The 17,121-nt window shown below is 36.6% G+C and overlaps 2 protein-coding genes across 2 annotated transcripts; one reads left to right on the top strand and one right to left on the bottom strand.

Annotated features, from left to right (window-relative positions):
- Nucleotides 1-1,326: 1,326 nt before the first annotated feature.
- On the bottom strand, nucleotides 1,327-11,262 carry ftcd (formimidoyltransferase cyclodeaminase). Its single transcript, XM_016570613.1, has 14 exons — nucleotides 11,131-11,262; nucleotides 9,024-9,207; nucleotides 8,812-8,940; nucleotides 8,618-8,706; nucleotides 4,962-5,141; nucleotides 4,663-4,800; nucleotides 4,447-4,578; nucleotides 4,301-4,362; nucleotides 4,057-4,186; nucleotides 3,327-3,488; nucleotides 3,104-3,147; nucleotides 2,549-2,687; nucleotides 2,232-2,327; nucleotides 1,327-2,035 (listed from the first exon to the last, which is right to left on the bottom strand). The coding sequence occupies exons 1-14, from the start codon at nucleotides 11,182-11,184 to the stop codon at nucleotides 1,952-1,954; spliced, it is 1,623 nt and encodes a 540-aa protein (XP_016426099.1). The 5' UTR covers nucleotides 11,185-11,262; the 3' UTR covers nucleotides 1,327-1,951.
- Nucleotides 11,263-12,314: 1,052 nt separating this feature from the next.
- Nucleotides 12,315-16,708, top strand: LOC107754242 (cell differentiation protein RCD1 homolog). Its single transcript, XM_016570612.1, has 7 exons — nucleotides 12,315-12,474; nucleotides 14,286-14,401; nucleotides 14,496-14,605; nucleotides 14,680-14,789; nucleotides 14,887-14,985; nucleotides 15,884-15,975; nucleotides 16,191-16,708. The coding sequence occupies exons 1-7, from the start codon at nucleotides 12,457-12,459 to the stop codon at nucleotides 16,357-16,359; spliced, it is 714 nt and encodes a 237-aa protein (XP_016426098.1). The 5' UTR covers nucleotides 12,315-12,456; the 3' UTR covers nucleotides 16,360-16,708.
- The last annotated feature ends 413 nt before the right edge of the window (nucleotides 16,709-17,121 follow it).

The raw sequence follows: 17,121 nt of genomic DNA, 5'->3' as shown, positions 1-17,121 counted from the left end.
TAAAATATGGACAAACCCAGCTATTGGGTTGTTTTGACCCAGCGGTTGGGTTAAATGTTTAATGTTTTACCTTCTGGGTAGAAACCTATTAAACATTTAACCCAACCGCTGGGTCAATACAACCCAATAGCTGGGTTTGTCCATATTTTACCCAGCGCTGGGTTGTATTTAAGCCAGCATTTTTTAGAGTGTACAGTATATGGTTGATAAAGTGTTTCAATGGGTTTTTGAGTGTTTTTAGCTTGATGCTATCCAATTGACCCATCGCACAGAGCTTGTATTAATGTCGGTGGACTTGAACTTGAAAAACGGTGTATTGAAGTCTTTACAGGGTTGAAACACGATACCTTCTGATGTTCATTCATGTTTATTTCACGTTATAACTACTAAAGAGGAAGCAATGATTGGTTCACGTGTTTGAACTGAGGCACTACAGCGATCCGTCACAACACATTAAAGAGCCACAAAACGGTATTTATTTTTTGAATTTCGTACAAAATGACAAAATTTGAAAGCTGACATTTTGTTTCATACAAAAAGTAACCTGCTCTGTCTTGTCTGTCGGCGCATTGTCAGTGTCGTCTTTGCTCCGCCATGTATTTTTAACTGTGAGAACATGATGTGTGGCGTGAGAGCGCCACGGCTTGTAGGACATAGGAACAGTAACAAAACAGGGCGGTCTTTGCGAAGGGTCAATTCAGTGGGTGTTCTGAGTATTAATTTTAGCATGTTGTAGCTTGGGTAGTTGCTAGGTTGTTCTAAGACGTTTTACGTGTATATCCAAGCGTTTGATAGTGTTTTATACAAAATATTTTCTGCATAAACACCTGAAAATGGGTGTATGAGGAAACACCACCATTTTTATATTGGTGAATGGGCTTTCTTCACTTTTAGACCACAGTTATCTTGTAGCATTGTGTTTTGGTGATGGGTTGCCTCTGGAATATGCAGAGCTGGCGACTGAGGACATTGTTGCCACAGCTGTTCTGTGCAACTGCAGATACAGATGCCTCTGCTCTATCTATCTCTCTTTTCCAGCAGTGCAGCTTTAATAGATGCATAAATAACAACAGATGACAGCTAGTCAAGGACAGAGGAAGTGGAATATTGAGGGTGGCCTTTGGTGGGTCAGTCACGGCACCACCTGCTGGTGGATCATCAAGTTCTTTCAGAACAAACCAAAACTAACACTCCTCAGAGAGATAAAAGCAGGTGTAATGGAGAATAAAGCTGTTTTGTAATGAGATATTTGGAAAGATAAAACCAAATTGATTAATCTGTTGGATATTTGTTCAGTTTATTGGGTGCATGTTACTCTACATCTTGTGATAGTAAAAACAGCTTGGTGTGATTACTATCATTACAACTATGAGATCTATGTTGCAGTCAGACAATGGGTGAGTCTACTTATTCAAAATATGACAGCACTTTTTTTTTTTTTTGTTCGTTTTTTTAATTAATGAAAAATGTCAGGCTCTTTTGCATACCTAAAGAGTGTTACATTACAATTACTTCATTGATTACATTGTCACTCACTTTAAATTAGTTACTTGGAAGTGGCAAGAAAGGTATTTATACATTGTCTATTGAAATATGAGCGGTGCTTGTCTGTGCAATCCTTGCTGCTATTATCCTAAGATATTTTGGATGGTTGCCACTTGCCAGTGTGTTGAAAAGTTCTTTCTATGTTCTCCTGGCTGTTTGTTCATATCAAAAGAGCACATTTCGCACGCCTCTTATTCTGGTCCCACCTTTAGTGTAAGTGTTTTTTCCAAAATCTCTCTCCTTAACAAGCTGCACAATTTTATTTATCATTCATGTTTGTAAAGTGGTTATAAAGTGCATTTCGATTAATGCACTTTCAATGGCAGTCTGTGGGTTGTGCACCAGAGGGTTTTAGGTTGCACATCAGCGTGTCTTTATTTGATTTGTTCTTGTGAGTTAGTCAGCATCATTTCCTCTGGTCGGCCGCATCCAGCGCTATGTTAGCATTCTCTCTGGCGTTCTTTAACAGCGCAGACACTTTCGCTTCAGTCTAAAAATCAACAAACCACAAAAACTACCATGATCACCAGGAACAATTCCAATTGGCTCTTTGACATTTATGAGTTCCTCAAAACAAGTTTCTTATCTCTTAAAGTGTGGTTATTAAATGCTGAAAAAGTGTGGGTTATTAACATGCACTATGGGAACCCTGACCTAGATTTACAATAGCAGTTGTTGATACTCACGGCAGCCCTGAATGAAGCATCCGTGATGTCCTTCAGGTTTATAATAACGTTGTAATACGCTCCAAATACTGCTGTTTCCAAAGCTTTTGCCGATACCTGCACATGACAGGAATCATGCATTGAAATAAATGCTGATATCAGCTTATTTATGACCGTCAAAGTCATGTTATTTTTCATTTTTCCAAATGCAAAATCAGCATTTTACTCTCAGTGGAAAGTGCTTTGCTTGAAAGGATGTTTTTTTGTCTTGTGTGTGTCATCACAAGCATAAACATTACATTTTTTTTTTTTTATATATATATATGGTCCAGTCTCACCTGAAGGTCTGATTTACATGCCACATTTCCGTATTTTACCATCTCTTTAAAAACAGGCCACAGTGTGTTTATTCTCTCTGCCAAAGACAGAGGGACGCCCACCGCCGCCTTCAACCCCTCCTGCATGGCTTCCTCCCTCCTGTACAGTCAAAGAACAACATTCAGTAATTCAGTTCCACTTTAAAATAACTGTAGCCACATTAGGGGTTTGAAATTGTGAAAGGTTGTCTTAGCTACTGTGCCATGTTTATGTGTGTTTTTGCCAGTGCAATTGTAATTTGCATTCTACAACTAAAGAGAATTGACTTTGGCAGTCAAATGCAAGTTGTGTAACATGGTAGTTATATCATCAGACTCTTCTCTGCAAATATATGTCTAGTCTTTCCGGTTTCTTTTTGTGATGCATGACATGTCTTTGCATCAATCAAATGCTTAAACTGGTTTAACATGATACAGAATGTTCCTTAGTTTTCTGGTGACATGTATTGTCTCTAGTTTGATGGATTATAAGGACGGTTTTGTTTGTTTGAGCTTCACAGAGGTGATTAACCGTACCTTTTGATTTCATCAGATGTGGCTTTGGGCAATTTCAGAGCAGCCTGTAATGAAAACACGCAAGAAAACAATTAGCACATTTTTTTGTGTGTGACAAGGTATTATCATCTAGACATATTTTACAGCAATTTTGTTACACAAGTGGCATATATATGCTGGCAAATACATCCATATATTTTAAGTGGCCAACTGTACATTTATATGTCTATATGTGGTCGTGTACCATGTAGCTGTTAAAGGCTGTTGAATCAGCGTCCACTTTTAATAATAAGTCGTTCATGGCTTCATGAAATGGAGGAATGAGTTTCCTCATCTCCGCATCCAGAGACTCAAACTGCCTCTTCCCGTATGTCATCTGACCGACCATGCAGCCCAGAGCTGCACCCTTACAATAAGACACATAGACGTAAAGATAAATAATATATATAATATATAATGCAATTATTATATATTCAAAATATATATGTGTGTGTGTGTGTGTGTGTGTGTAAAAATACAAAATAGTTTTATTAATACATATAATGTACAACATATAGAATATACATAATATCAAAGTCCCTTAATATAATATATAAGAACACAGAATCGCCATGGCGGGTTCACTATTTACATGGTGGAATTAAATTTTTCATTTTTAAAAATGTTTGTGTGCTGCTGCGCGTACCTGTGTGTGTAATAAGCAAAGTGTGTGCACTCGTCCAGGCGCATATTACTAATGCTTTAATATTAAAAAATACATCTTTTTATATTATATGTTTTAAATACATTAATAAAAATTAAAAATTTTATTAATATATTTAAAAATATATTATATAAATATACAAATATATAATATAAATGTACAAATAGTACAATCTGTATATAAAAATATACAGTCAGTATGAAAATGTATGGTAATTCTATATATAAATTAATATAAATATAAATAATAAAATCATAATCTTCATGATTACCATAGCAGCGATTGCAGCAGAAACGGACCCTCCACCAGGAGCCGCTGTTCTGGCCCCAACACTGTGGACGAACTTCTGTAGAGACAGAGACACAAGCCGGCCATCGTCCTGATTGTCCCGTACCATATACCTAAACTCAGCATCAACCAATCAGATACAGTGCTCCTGTTAGACATCACTGAGAAGCCAAACAGAAAAAGACTGTCAATTATTTTCAGTGTATATAATGTATCTTAGGTCTTACTCTATGATTCTCTCCTTTGGAACAAATGGCCCCAAGGATTCGAGTCCTAATTTGCTGATAACCTGACAGAATAATGAAAGAGGAATTAAATCAGACCTTTGATTTGCTGCTGTGTTGAATGTTTGACCATGTTAATTTTAACCCACCAGTCGGATTTTGTGCTCCTCTTCCACAACAAAGAGCTTTTCTTTTTGAATGTAGAAGTTCGCACAGTCCAGCATCGCCTTCAGAGGAATCAGACCGACTATCTGAGACCCCACCACTGGAAGGTTCAAATCCTGCACAGGTAGAACAAACACAAATCCGATTCACTTCTGATTCAATTTCAAATGATTCTGATTCAGGTTTGAAAACGAACTCACCTTGGCATCTCTACAGATCTCCTCATAGACCATGTGCATGGGCGTCACCTCAAAGTCCAGGATGTTGGTGGACACTTGAGCAAGGTTGGCCTCTTCCAAGTACCATCCCATTCCCTGAACCTTTCTCAGAAGCCCAGGCTGCAGGAGGAACATTCAGTGAATTAACAGGAACAAGAACATAATCAAAACCTCAGGGATGTGGTACGTATAATTAGGTCAGATTGCCTTTATTCTCAAGTTCGAGATTTGACGCACACTGAAAACCTAGACCAACCCAGTGACATCACACACAGACATACCTGATCTTTCCCACGGCCCTGTTCTCTAATATCCAGTGCGATTCTGTGAGCCTGTTCCTTAGTGCTCAGAAGGTTCACGTTGTAGGCGATGAGAAACTTTCGGGCGCCGGTGACTGTGGCGCCCCAAGAAGGGACGAAGGTGGCGGAGCCATATTCAGGGGCCCATTCGCTCTTTTTTAACTGGGGAAAGATGTCCAAAAATAAAGTACATTTCTTTAACTTAAGGTGTTTACACATACATGGCCCATAAAACAGTACTGATCCTCAGAATTTAGAACACGTGTGAAGTCTAAAAGTTTTGATGCGAAAGCTTTGCATATGCATATATCCGAATGAGAAAGTGTGCCCAAACTATACTGCAGTTTTGACGTTGTGGTAGAAATTCCCCTACGCACCTGAATTACGTTAAACCTGGTGTTTCCCGACACCAAAAACTATCCTCAGGTGACTTCTCTGACCACAATCGCAATAGCTCTGACCACACTGGAGAACCAGTTTAACCAATTCAGTGAAGAATTACAGCTACCCAACACCTAAGTATCTCACTGAGTCAGACGATGTCTCGACCCTTTATGAACCTTATCACTTGGGACTAAGAAATCTAGTGTTCCACTACACCGCATTCCAATCACAGAGAATCCCTGCAGTGAAAAGGGTACAACAGTTTATATAGAATAGGTACATGGCCAAGATAATATGATTATGCAGCATTTTCCTCTAAAATGATTGGTTCTTTTTATATGTCCGTTCAGCAACCCCTTCCCCTTCTCTTACTGGCAAAGAAAATTTGGTTTTTGATTACCTCAGCTTGTTACTCAAATCATGAGTTCTTATGGTTATTATTATATTCAGACAGACCTCTAGCTGTCTGGTACATATGCGTCCGTTATGGCGACACACTAACTAAAGTGTTGGAACCATAGACTGTAAAAAAAAAGATGGACGACGAGACTCCACTTTCTTCCACTATAGAAAAGTGATGCCAAAACAGCCCAGTATTGTTGCTGTCATCTTGTGAAAATGCCGTCATTTGGAGTCTGCGCAGGAGTAATCGTGAGGTGAAGCCGTAGTATCAAAGTCCTGCCCAAACTCCCGCAGACCCAATCACGAGCTCACAATCATGACACACCCATTTTTATAGCATCAAAATAGGCTAACTAACTAAAAGCAAAGCTATTAGAAAACAAATATTTGAACATACTTTGCGCAGGGATGGGTAACTGGCGGCCAATGGCAATTAAGTCTTTAAGTAGGCTACGGCCCACTGGATCATATAATACTCGGACGATCAATTATAAAACATTTGAAAATTAAGTCATGCACTGTTTGGATGTGCACGTTTATGCAAACATTAGCAAAAATAAATGAAAAATTGTCAAAGCCGATGGCCTCGTGGGCAGCGCGCTGACATACAGCGCCATTGCGCTTCGGGTGTCACGAGTTCGAGTCCCGGCTCGCAGACCTTTCCCGATCCCATCCCACTCTCTCTCACCCACTTCACTTCCTGTCGACCTATAATGTCCTGTCTAAATAAAGGCATAAAACGCCAAAAATAAATAAATGAAAAATTGACAATGAAAATTTTATTTTTCAGTCAAGATGGTAAACAACAACGCGAACACTTAGCATATGCTTATATGAAAACGTGTGCGAAAACAGGCGTTCGATACTTGTGCACTAGAAAGTTTCATCCTTGACCAGTTTTGAGCATTTAAAAATGTGAATACTTTAGTTTTGATGTTAATGCTTAGCGTATGCATACCGCCGAACGCATAGCCTTTGAAACTGTAACATACTAGAACATTTTTAAACCCTGTCCAGTTTGACGCGTATACATATCCCAAAACTATCCCAAAAGTGTGTACAAAACTCTGCGCGAACTATACTCAATTTGATAGCATGCACAAAACAGGCACTCAAAATGTTCACTAGAATGCTGTGTTGAGGCTAACGCATTACAAGTAACACAAATTATATAATCAGATTACTTTTTCAAATAACTAGTAATTAATGCATTACTTTTAAAATTTACAGCAACACATCTGAGTTACTTTTTCAAATAAGTAACGCAAGTTACTTTGTTTTCCCATTTATTCACTGACAGCTCTCCTGTCCCTGTATTGAGAGAAATTGGGAGTGAGGCACTTTCTACAGCCTGAGGCTTAATAATTTCACTTTTGGTGTGAAAGGGCCTTTAAATATAACTTTTGACAAGTAAGCAAGCCCAGGTGACAAAAAGCATAGAAAATGTAACTGAATTCATTACTTTCTATAAAAAGTAACTAAGTGACTCAATTAGTTACTTTTTCATGGAGTAACACAATATTGTAATGCATTACTTTTAAGATGAACTTTCTCCAACACTGCTAGAATGTTTTATCGTTGACCACTTTTTACACTATTTCTCTCCAGAATAAGAAGCAAAAAAACAAGTTATGAGCAATAAAATTGCAAACTGGCTGGGCCAGTGTTGCCACCTTGTGGGCAAACCAAATAATTATCGCAAACAAAGGACACAGAGAAACGATATTGTCGGAATGATATGGAACGATATTCCGGACAATTTTCAAAAGGAATAGCAAATTGTATTTTCAATTGCGTTTTCTCTGTTTGTTTGTTTAAGTGCATCAAGTGGAGTGCAAACGGTAAAAGGTCTTGAGGCAGGTGTGACACGCTCTCTATTATGGATTAAAAGTGTAAGTGAGTGTAAACAGTGAGAGATGCTGAGACAGGTGAAAGCGTTTGGTTAATAGTGAATATTGACCTATTGTGCGTACCGTTGTGGCTCCCGCTGTTAGCAGGGGATAATCGCTACATTTGGGGTAAAAAAGACATAATTATGTATTGTGCCAAGAAGGTTGCACTGTCTGTTCGTTCACACAGGTACGAAACTGATTGGTAGCTGCCTTTAGCGGAGCCTTTACCGATTACCTCCATTGATCAGAGCATTCGGCACTGTCGTCTGTGAGTGACGTCACCTCCCAATACAAACACGCCCCCTAGTATAGTCCCGCCCCTGACGATGATTGGCAGCTTTCCATGTAGACATCGGAAATTCAAATGCAAAAGGAATTGCGATTCCATTTGAGTTTTGGCAGGTTACATGCGCGACGCAGCGAGAGTGAAAAAGCAGACGTGGTAATTAATATTGCTATTTAAATATGACAGGCTCGTAACTCCTAAGACATGGGAAATACAGTTGCAAATGGACTTTGCTTTTTCATTTGAAATTTGGCAGTCACTGTGCGTTCGCGAAAGCGAAAATGCAAACGGTACTGCAGGAATTGCAATTGCATTTGGATTGTGTCACAATTTATGCGTCCACATATTGAAAACGCAATTGAAAATACAATTTGCTATTCCTTTTGAAAATTGTCCGGAATATCGTTCCATAGAATGACTTTCAGAGCATTTCATTCAGATGACAAACTATAAAAACATTGAAAGCCAATCAGAATCCATCCTGCTTTGAAGAGCGCAAGTATTTAAAGTGACACTGCAGTGCGTGCTTATAATAAACAGAAAGTTATTGTACACTACTGTGGACACTAATATAGTTATCGTTCTTGGTGTAAGTGCCTTAAGAAGATCGTAAAGTGGTCATGGATTTGTGGCCAACGAGGCCTAAGAAGTGAACAGAATTGATGAGTTCTTACCTTCTCCGGTAATGCTTCATATTCCCCTGCACGGACAGAGGGAAGTGACCTTCTGCTCTCTTTTCTAGCCGCCTCTCCGTAGAGATAGACTAAAAGACCAAGACAAGAAACAAAGGAGAATGGAGGTCAAAACTGAAGCAATTCTCAACTGATTCAGCTAACAAACAGCATGACCTTTGCTTCTACAAACACACCAGGCACATTGAGCATGTCTGACAATCTCTGGCCAAATTCATTGGCACACTGTACACACTCCTCCATGCTGACGTTCTGCACCGGTATGAAGGGACACACATCCATCGCACCCATCCGAGGGTGTTCACCTGTTCAAAAACATAATGTTTTACAAACTAAACTCATGTGAAGTAAGATATGTCTACATCATCTACTCCCTCCACAGCTGTACCTGAGTGTTTGGTCATGTCTATGAGTTTAAACGCGACACGGGCGGCATTCAGCGCCCCCTCGATGACAGCCATGGGTGGGCCCACAAAAGTGTACACCGTCCTGTTTGTTGAAGACCCTGGGTCGACGTCCAGCAAACTGCAGCCCTCTGTGGCAGAGATGGCATCGGCTATGGCGTCAATGACCTGGATATTATATATTGGTCAAAATATCGCAAAACACTCAAAAATTGTACATCATCGTACGCAGGATCTAAAAAGTATAATAAATAAATAAATAAATAATTGAATTGTAATTTTACTTTGAGTGTTAATATAAAGAAATATAAATCAACAGTTTATTTTTATTTTTTATTTTTTCTTAAGTGTGCAGTTTATATTTGTAAAAATAAATGCAATTAATTCACTTGAGAAAATTTCAGTAAAAATACATTTCAAAACAATTCATGCAATGCAGTTTTTAAAGTTTACTTGGCCTTCATTTATAAACAATAGGCCTACTAAACAATAACTTTTCATAAAATAATTGTATCTGGTGATTAAAGTCTCACAGTTACCCTAAAGCTAAGTGTTTGTTTCACTAAAAGGAACCGACTCATTCCCTCAGGAATCGGAATACGCTGCTCATGCTGTGAATTAAAGGGATAGTTCACCCAAAAATGAAAATTCTGTCATTAATTACTGTCATGTCGTTCAAAACCTGTAAGACCTTCGTTCATCTTCGGAAACACAAATTAAGATATTTTTTTCTCTAACCCTCCTATAGACAGCAAGGATTCTTACACAATCAAGGCTCAGAAACGTAGCAAGGAGATCGTTAAAATAGTCCATGTGACATCAGTGGTTCATCCGTAATTTTACGAAGCTACGAGAATACTTTTTGTGCGCAAAGGAAATGACGTATGTGATGCACTCCAAAATGGCGTAATAGTGTGACGCGGAGGAAACAAATTGTTGAATAAAGTCGTTATTTTTGTTTTCTTCGTGCACAAAAAGTATTCTTGTAGCTTTGTAAAATTACGGTTGAACCACTGATGTCACATGGACCATTTTAACGATCTCCTTGCTACGTTTCTGAGCCTTGATCGTGTGAGGATCCTTGCCGTCTATGGGAGGGTCAGTGAGCTCTCTGAATGCATCAAAAATATCTTAATTTTTGTTCTGAAGATAAACAAAGGACTTACAGGTTTGGAATGACATGAGGATGAGTAAACAATGACAGAATTTGCATTTTTGGGTGAACTATCCCTTTAAGAAGAACTGACTCATGATAGTGATTCATTCGGGAAACTACAGGGTCGCACTATCTGATTCACTAAAAAGAACAGGCGCATTCGTTCGGAAATCTGTGTTTCTGATTCACAAAAAGAACATTTGTCAAAGAACTAGTCATTCGTTCTGTGGGCTAATCAGGATACACTAGTTGCGTTTTTTGTTTTGGATTTACTAAAAAAGATCAAACAGAGTAATTTGTTCAGGGACCGGCTCATTAGAGTGATTCGTTCAGGAACCGGACTATGATTTTGATTCACAAAAAGAACCGACACCGGTCGCGCTGTTTGCTCTTCATTCAGTAAAAAGAATCAACTCATTAGAGTCGTTCAGTAATCAGACTACAGTGATCGCGCCTTTTGAAACTCTAAAGAACTGGTGTACACGAATAATTCGTTCAGTAATCGGATTACTTATTCCGCTGAGTGTCTTTAATTTACAAAGAGAACCAATTCGAGTCATTATGCATACTGTCATCTACGGTAATCATACGGTAAACTGTAGACTGTATGTTTTTGATTCACTAACTCAAACGCGCCCATTATTAACTTGAATGTGCGAGGCTTCCGGTGTCATTCGATTCTAGTTATTTTAGTTGTACAAAACCAGTAGCCTATGTTATGTTTGCAAACTGGTATTTATTATCATATTTTAATTTAGTAGTGTAAACACACTGGTTTGTAGAGCAATTGACAGATAAGTGGTTACATTAGCAGTCTTGCAGCTTTGTTGAAAAAAACTGAGATGTCTATGAGTATTTCAGTACAGTGTTGAAGTCCACATTTAACAGAACCGAATGACTTTTCTTAATGAAACTGGTCTGTGTGTTTACCTTACCTCCTTGTTACGCCCCTCTGAGAAATTTGGTACACATTCCACCAGCTTAGCCATGACTGTGAGAAAACACAAACTTTCCTCACACACACTTGTCTACTGAATACGCTGGTTCCCAAACGTGGAACCATATAAAGCGTCGGCGAACATGCCTTTTGAATAATTAACCTGTCCTGTGGACTGGATTTAGGTCATTTGGCAATGATTCTCCTATCTTCATAGATAACCACTTTTGGGGCAATAGGGTCTTCATTGTTCAGACTTTGGGAAACCCTCCCAAAAAAGTCAATACATTGGCATTTTTAAACCAGCTTCTGACTATGGCTTGGTTAAAAATTGAGGCAAGAACATGACATTTGGTCTTTCAGTATGAAGCAACTAATACAAATAAAACTTGATAACACAGACGGTTTAATAGTTGACTCTTGAAAACCACTCAAACCGTTGCATCATGTCCAGAAAACAGGGGCTGTGATGTCTGGTTAATGAATGATCCAGAAAGGAGCCAAAGAGCTGGAAGAGGAGGACAATTGACCCCTTCTCCATGTTTTTGGATGGGACACAAATACCCTCTTGTCAAAGTAACACTGACATTATGCAAGAATGAGAAGTGTAAAGTTCAACAACAAAAAAAACCCAACAACAGTTGCTTATGTGGCCTGTGTTCACATGCTTTTCTAAAATAATAAAACAAAAATCTATCTCCTTTCAATAATATTACAATAATAATATTCTTTTTAATTGTAATAATATAATAATAATAATAATAATTTTTATTTTTAATAATATTTAATAATAATAATATACTATTCTTTATTATTTTCTTTCTATCCATCCATCCATCCATCCAATCTATCCATTACAGTAATTAATAATAATATTACAGTAATTCTAGTTATTATTATTATTATTATTATTATTATTATTATTACAGTACATTTTATTCATAAACAGCGTGAGCTTGGGGGCAGGCACGCTAGACATCCATCCAATCCATCCATCCAATCTATCAATTACAGTAATTAATAATAATATTACAGTAATTCTAGTTATTATTATTATTATTATTATTATTATTATTACAGTACATTTTATTCATAAACAGCGTGAGCTTGGGGGCAGCAATGCACGCTAGATCCGTTATTACCCGCCATAAACTTACGTCGAAGAAGAAAAGCCTACCGGAAGAGAACCGTAGAAGAAGAAGAAGCAGCAGCGGAAGGCGGTTTTCTCTTAGCTTGTTTGCTCATGTAAACCGATTTATTTCTCTTTGTTTTAACAACTACAGCTCACTTTTACTCTGGAGATCACAATAAAGTAATAGGGAGGATGCTGGCTACAGGAGCGGTGAGTTTTTGCGTGGTTTTGGGCGCTTTACGCTTGTTTATGCTAGGGCCTCGTAGAGCTGACGGCTAAAGCTAATGCAGTCAGTTACTATGGTGATATATTAAACCTTATACGCTGCTTTGTATTAGGATATGATTATGTATCTTGCGTAGTGCGAGTTAATATATTTATTTGAGTATCTTATGTTTGAAATAAGAGTGTTAAGAAATGAAGGTGAAAAATTAGTTTTTCCACGTGTAACGTTACTGTTTGTAAACATGCGTTGTTATTAGTTATGAATGTGTGATTAATAATTGTATACTAATTAACTATACTAAAGAAACTAATTATACAGAATATGAGTAGTCTGATTTTGTTGCGGTTTCTTGTGGAAAAAGTTGTATAATCCAGAATTTTTAGAATTGCTGTAGTTTATAGAACATTTTTGTACAAGCTTATAAGAAATAAACAGAAAATAAACGTAAACATTTTAAGAATGATTAAATGGAATTATAAAGGAAGACAAACATGTAATCAATTAATTATATAAAATAAGTGTTTCAATTAAGGTGCAATTGAAGAGAATGCACAAAACATACATTTGTAGTAATAACAATTAATAAATATTAGTTCTAATATACATCAATTGATGAGTAAACTCTGTCCTGTAGACTGTAACCACGGCGGGTCTGACGCAGGTGGACCGTGAGAAGATCTATCAATGGATCAATGAGCTCTCCAGCCCCGATTTCTGCCCGAGTCCCGTCGGATTGCTTCGGCTGTGGGGATGAAGACGACAACTCCCATGATTCCACACTCAGTCACGGCGTCATCAATCTACGCCTTTGTTTCTTTGTTTGTTTTGAATACGTGCGCTCTTGCGGTGAAAACTTACATATTGTGCCTTTAATGGATTTTTTTCAATTCGTAAATTCAGCCAAATATTTTTGAATGAAAATGAATGACATTTGGCAGTAAAATAATAATACAAACAAAACAAAATGATCAAAACTAATGAATTAACAATTAATGAAAACAGAGTATAACAATTTCCACTCAATGATAGAAAATTACAAATATTTGTAAAAAAAAAAAAAAAAGAACTCAAAGTTATTTGTACAAAATGATCAAAACTAATGAATTAACAATTAATGAAAACAGAGTATAACAATTTCCACTCAATGATAGAAAATTACAAAAATTTGTAAAAAAAAAAAAAAAAGAACTCAAAGTTATTTGTATCTGCCTTTTTTATTGTTTTAACTGATTTGTTTCAGTTTATAAATTTGATCTAATTTTTTATTTTTTTGGAAATGAATGACGTTTGACAGTAAAACAGTTCTTTAAAATATTCATATATTTTAAATTTTAGAAAGTGAAAATAATGTGTAAATATGATTGTAATTATAATACATCATATGTGCCAATTTTTAGAATATTATCATTTTTTAAATTTTGAAGTATATTCGTAAGTAATAAAAATAAAATTTAAAATTTAGCAATTGATTATACAAAAATAAAGCTTTTAAATAAATGGTAATTTTTATTATAGAAAGTAATTTGTAACTGTTTTTATGGTTTTAACAGATTTTTGAATTTATAAATTGTCAAACCTTTTTTATGGGATGAAAATGAATTACATTTGACAGTAAAAGAATTCAAAATTGTCATTCACATTAACTCAAATATTAGAAAAAGTATAATGGGAAAAAAAATAATACATACAATAAATAATAATATTAACAATAATAATAATAATAATAACAATAAAACTTTCAAATCCCAGATTTGATATAAAAAAAGTGTTTTTAATGTTTATTTTATTTTCACAGGAGATTGTGAACATCTACCCATCCATAAACCCCCCGACACTGACAGCACATCAGTCTAATCGAGTGTGTAACGCTTTAGCACTGCTGCAGTGTGTGGCCTCCCATGTAGAGACACGGTAACTCACTTCCTGTACACACAGGAAATGACACACTATTATTAATCCTGTGCCGCGCTGACGGTTTTCCCCTTTTTTTGCCTCTCACCCTCAGCTCTGCTTTCCTGGCAGCTCACATCCCTCTGTTTCTGTATCCCTTCCTGCACACGGTCAGTAAAACTCGACCCTTCGAATACCTGCGGCTCACAAGTCTGGGCGTTATTGGTAAGAAAAGCGGCTAATACAGAAAAAATATTGAACATTGTTTTAGTGTGTATTGTAATGTATTTGTCTGATAGGCGCACTGGTGAAAACGGATGAGCAGGAGGTGATCAACTTCCTGTTGACCACAGAAATCATTCCTCTCTGTCTGCGCATCATGGAGTCCGGCAGCGAGCTCTCCAAAACGGTTCGCTTACAAAAATATCACCAAATAACATCTATTATGTATAATTCTGAGTGTAATTGGACATTCAGAAGGATGGATGTGTGTGTTTCTCTTTCAGGTGGCCACATTTATACTGCAGAAGATCCTCCTGGATGACACGGGTCTTGCGTATATCTGCCAGACCTACGAACGCTTTTCACATGTTGCCATGATACTGGTGATTCATTAATATTCATCTTATTCATAATTCTTCTTATGCTTAACATTTGTTACTGATAGACAGAGTTGTTGGACACTTAAACATATAGTAAATACATATATTTATTAATATATTTAATTCTATATTTACATTGTTTCATATATTTATATATAATATACTTATATTTAACTTTATTTAATAATAATAATACAAATAATATACTATTATAAATAAATATTAAATACAAATACAGTATAAATTTGCAACTGCATTTTTTTTAATGAAAAGGAATACATTTGATGGAAATAATTTGAACATAATCAAACATGCCAGTCTTAAATTTAAATATTACACAAATTGAGGGGCAAATGTAGTAATAATGGTAATATTCATATGTAATGACTCAATGTGTCATTTTGGAGAACAAAAACAAATGAAAACTTTTCAAATAAAGTAATGAAAACATGGTATAACATTTTTGCATTTGTTGATACAAAATAAAATTGTTTAATACAATTATTAAAGAGATACAAAATGTATAAATTAAACATTTTTAATTGCATTCTTTTTTTGGATGAAAATGAATGATATTTGAAGGTAAAATGTTTTGAAAAGAATTTTTCAGGTACTCAGATATCAAATTTAAATAAGAAAAAATTTGAGAAAAGTAATAAGTTATGGTATTTACATGTAACTATGAAAGTGTCATTTTGCAGAAAAAAAAAAAAAAACTGATGAATTAAGTAATGAAAATAATGTAAAAATGTGCATTTAATTATACCAAACAAAATCAAATAAATGCAAATATTAATAAAAACTGATATTTTTTAATCTATAAAATGATTTGTAACTGCATTTATTGGTTTAACTTCACACACACATTATTTATTTGTTTTTTGTGCTTTTTGTCTTGCAGGGGAAGATGGTTCTTCAGTTGTCAAAGGAGCCCTCGGCTCGCCTGCTGAAGCATGTCGTGCGCTGTTATTTACGACTTTCTGACAACTCCAGGTATTCTTTTTTTTTCGCCAATATTTTCCCTGCTTTTGGAGTTCCTTGCTCATTGTTGGCCTGTAGGAGGTGTGCAAAATGTTGCAGTTTGGCAAAGATTAGAATCCTGTTTGTGTTGCTGAATCATTTCACTTCAATCAGTGTGATTGATCAATCAAAATAAGGAAGATCAGAAATCATATTTAAACATATAAATCATATTTTGTGTCTCTCAGGGCGAGAGAAGCTCTGCGTCAGTGCCTGCCCGACCAGCTGAAGGACACCACGTTTGCTCAAGTGCTAAAGGACGACTCCACCACCAAACGCTGGCTCGCTCAGCTCGTCAAAAACCTACAGGAAGGGCAGGTCACGGACCCCCGGGGCATCCCCTTACCTCCTCAGTAACACACACTCACACTCATCCCAAACCCTCCAGGACGGCCAGCAACACATCAGACTGTGTCACATACAAGGGCACTTAATATTTTTTTGCCAAGAAGCTCAGAAACGGTGCTCAGCATTCACGGTTTGTTTCGAGATATTAAAAATTGACTTTGGACTCTGCTGGACTGAGGAAGAGTCAGTCTCATCCATTATTAGTGTTTTTTTCTTTTTCCTCTACGCCTTTTTGATGGAATCGAGAGGAATTGAAAGACTGTTTTGTCTGTATTTTTCCATCACAAAAATGTGTAATTTTGAATGCTGTTAAATAAACAGTGTCATGCCATTGGAAATGTCAAGTGAAATTGCCGTCTGCTGTGTTGTCTTTCTGATCTTAAGGAGGAATTAGGATATTTCAGGCTAATTTTAAATTACAATTAAAGACCTTATTCAGAATAGGCTTTATGAAATGATGTGAATGAGACTGAGGATGTGAAAAGATCGAGATATAGTTTGTTCAATATATTAATAGCAATATAATAATAATTACGGTATGGTAAAATATATATATATATATATATATGTACACGAGCACACACACACACACACACTATTAAGCCCCGTTCACACCAAGAATGATAACTATAAAGATATTAGCGTCCACACCAGCGAACTATATCGTCTGTAAGCGCACGCTCGCCTGCGGCTTTAAATTCTCCAGCTCGTGACAGCAGGATGGATTCTGATTGGGTGTCAATTAGGGCTGCACGATAAATCGCATGCGAT

The sequence above is a fragment of the Sinocyclocheilus rhinocerous genome, unplaced genomic scaffold, assembly GCF_001515625.1.
Source record: "Sinocyclocheilus rhinocerous isolate Xijiao unplaced genomic scaffold, SAMN03320098_v1.1 scaffold1584, whole genome shotgun sequence".
NCBI lineage: Eukaryota > Metazoa > Chordata > Actinopteri > Cypriniformes > Cyprinidae > Sinocyclocheilus > Sinocyclocheilus rhinocerous.
Note: the sequence above shows the minus strand (reverse complement) of the source record. Positions and strands in the feature narration are given on the sequence as shown.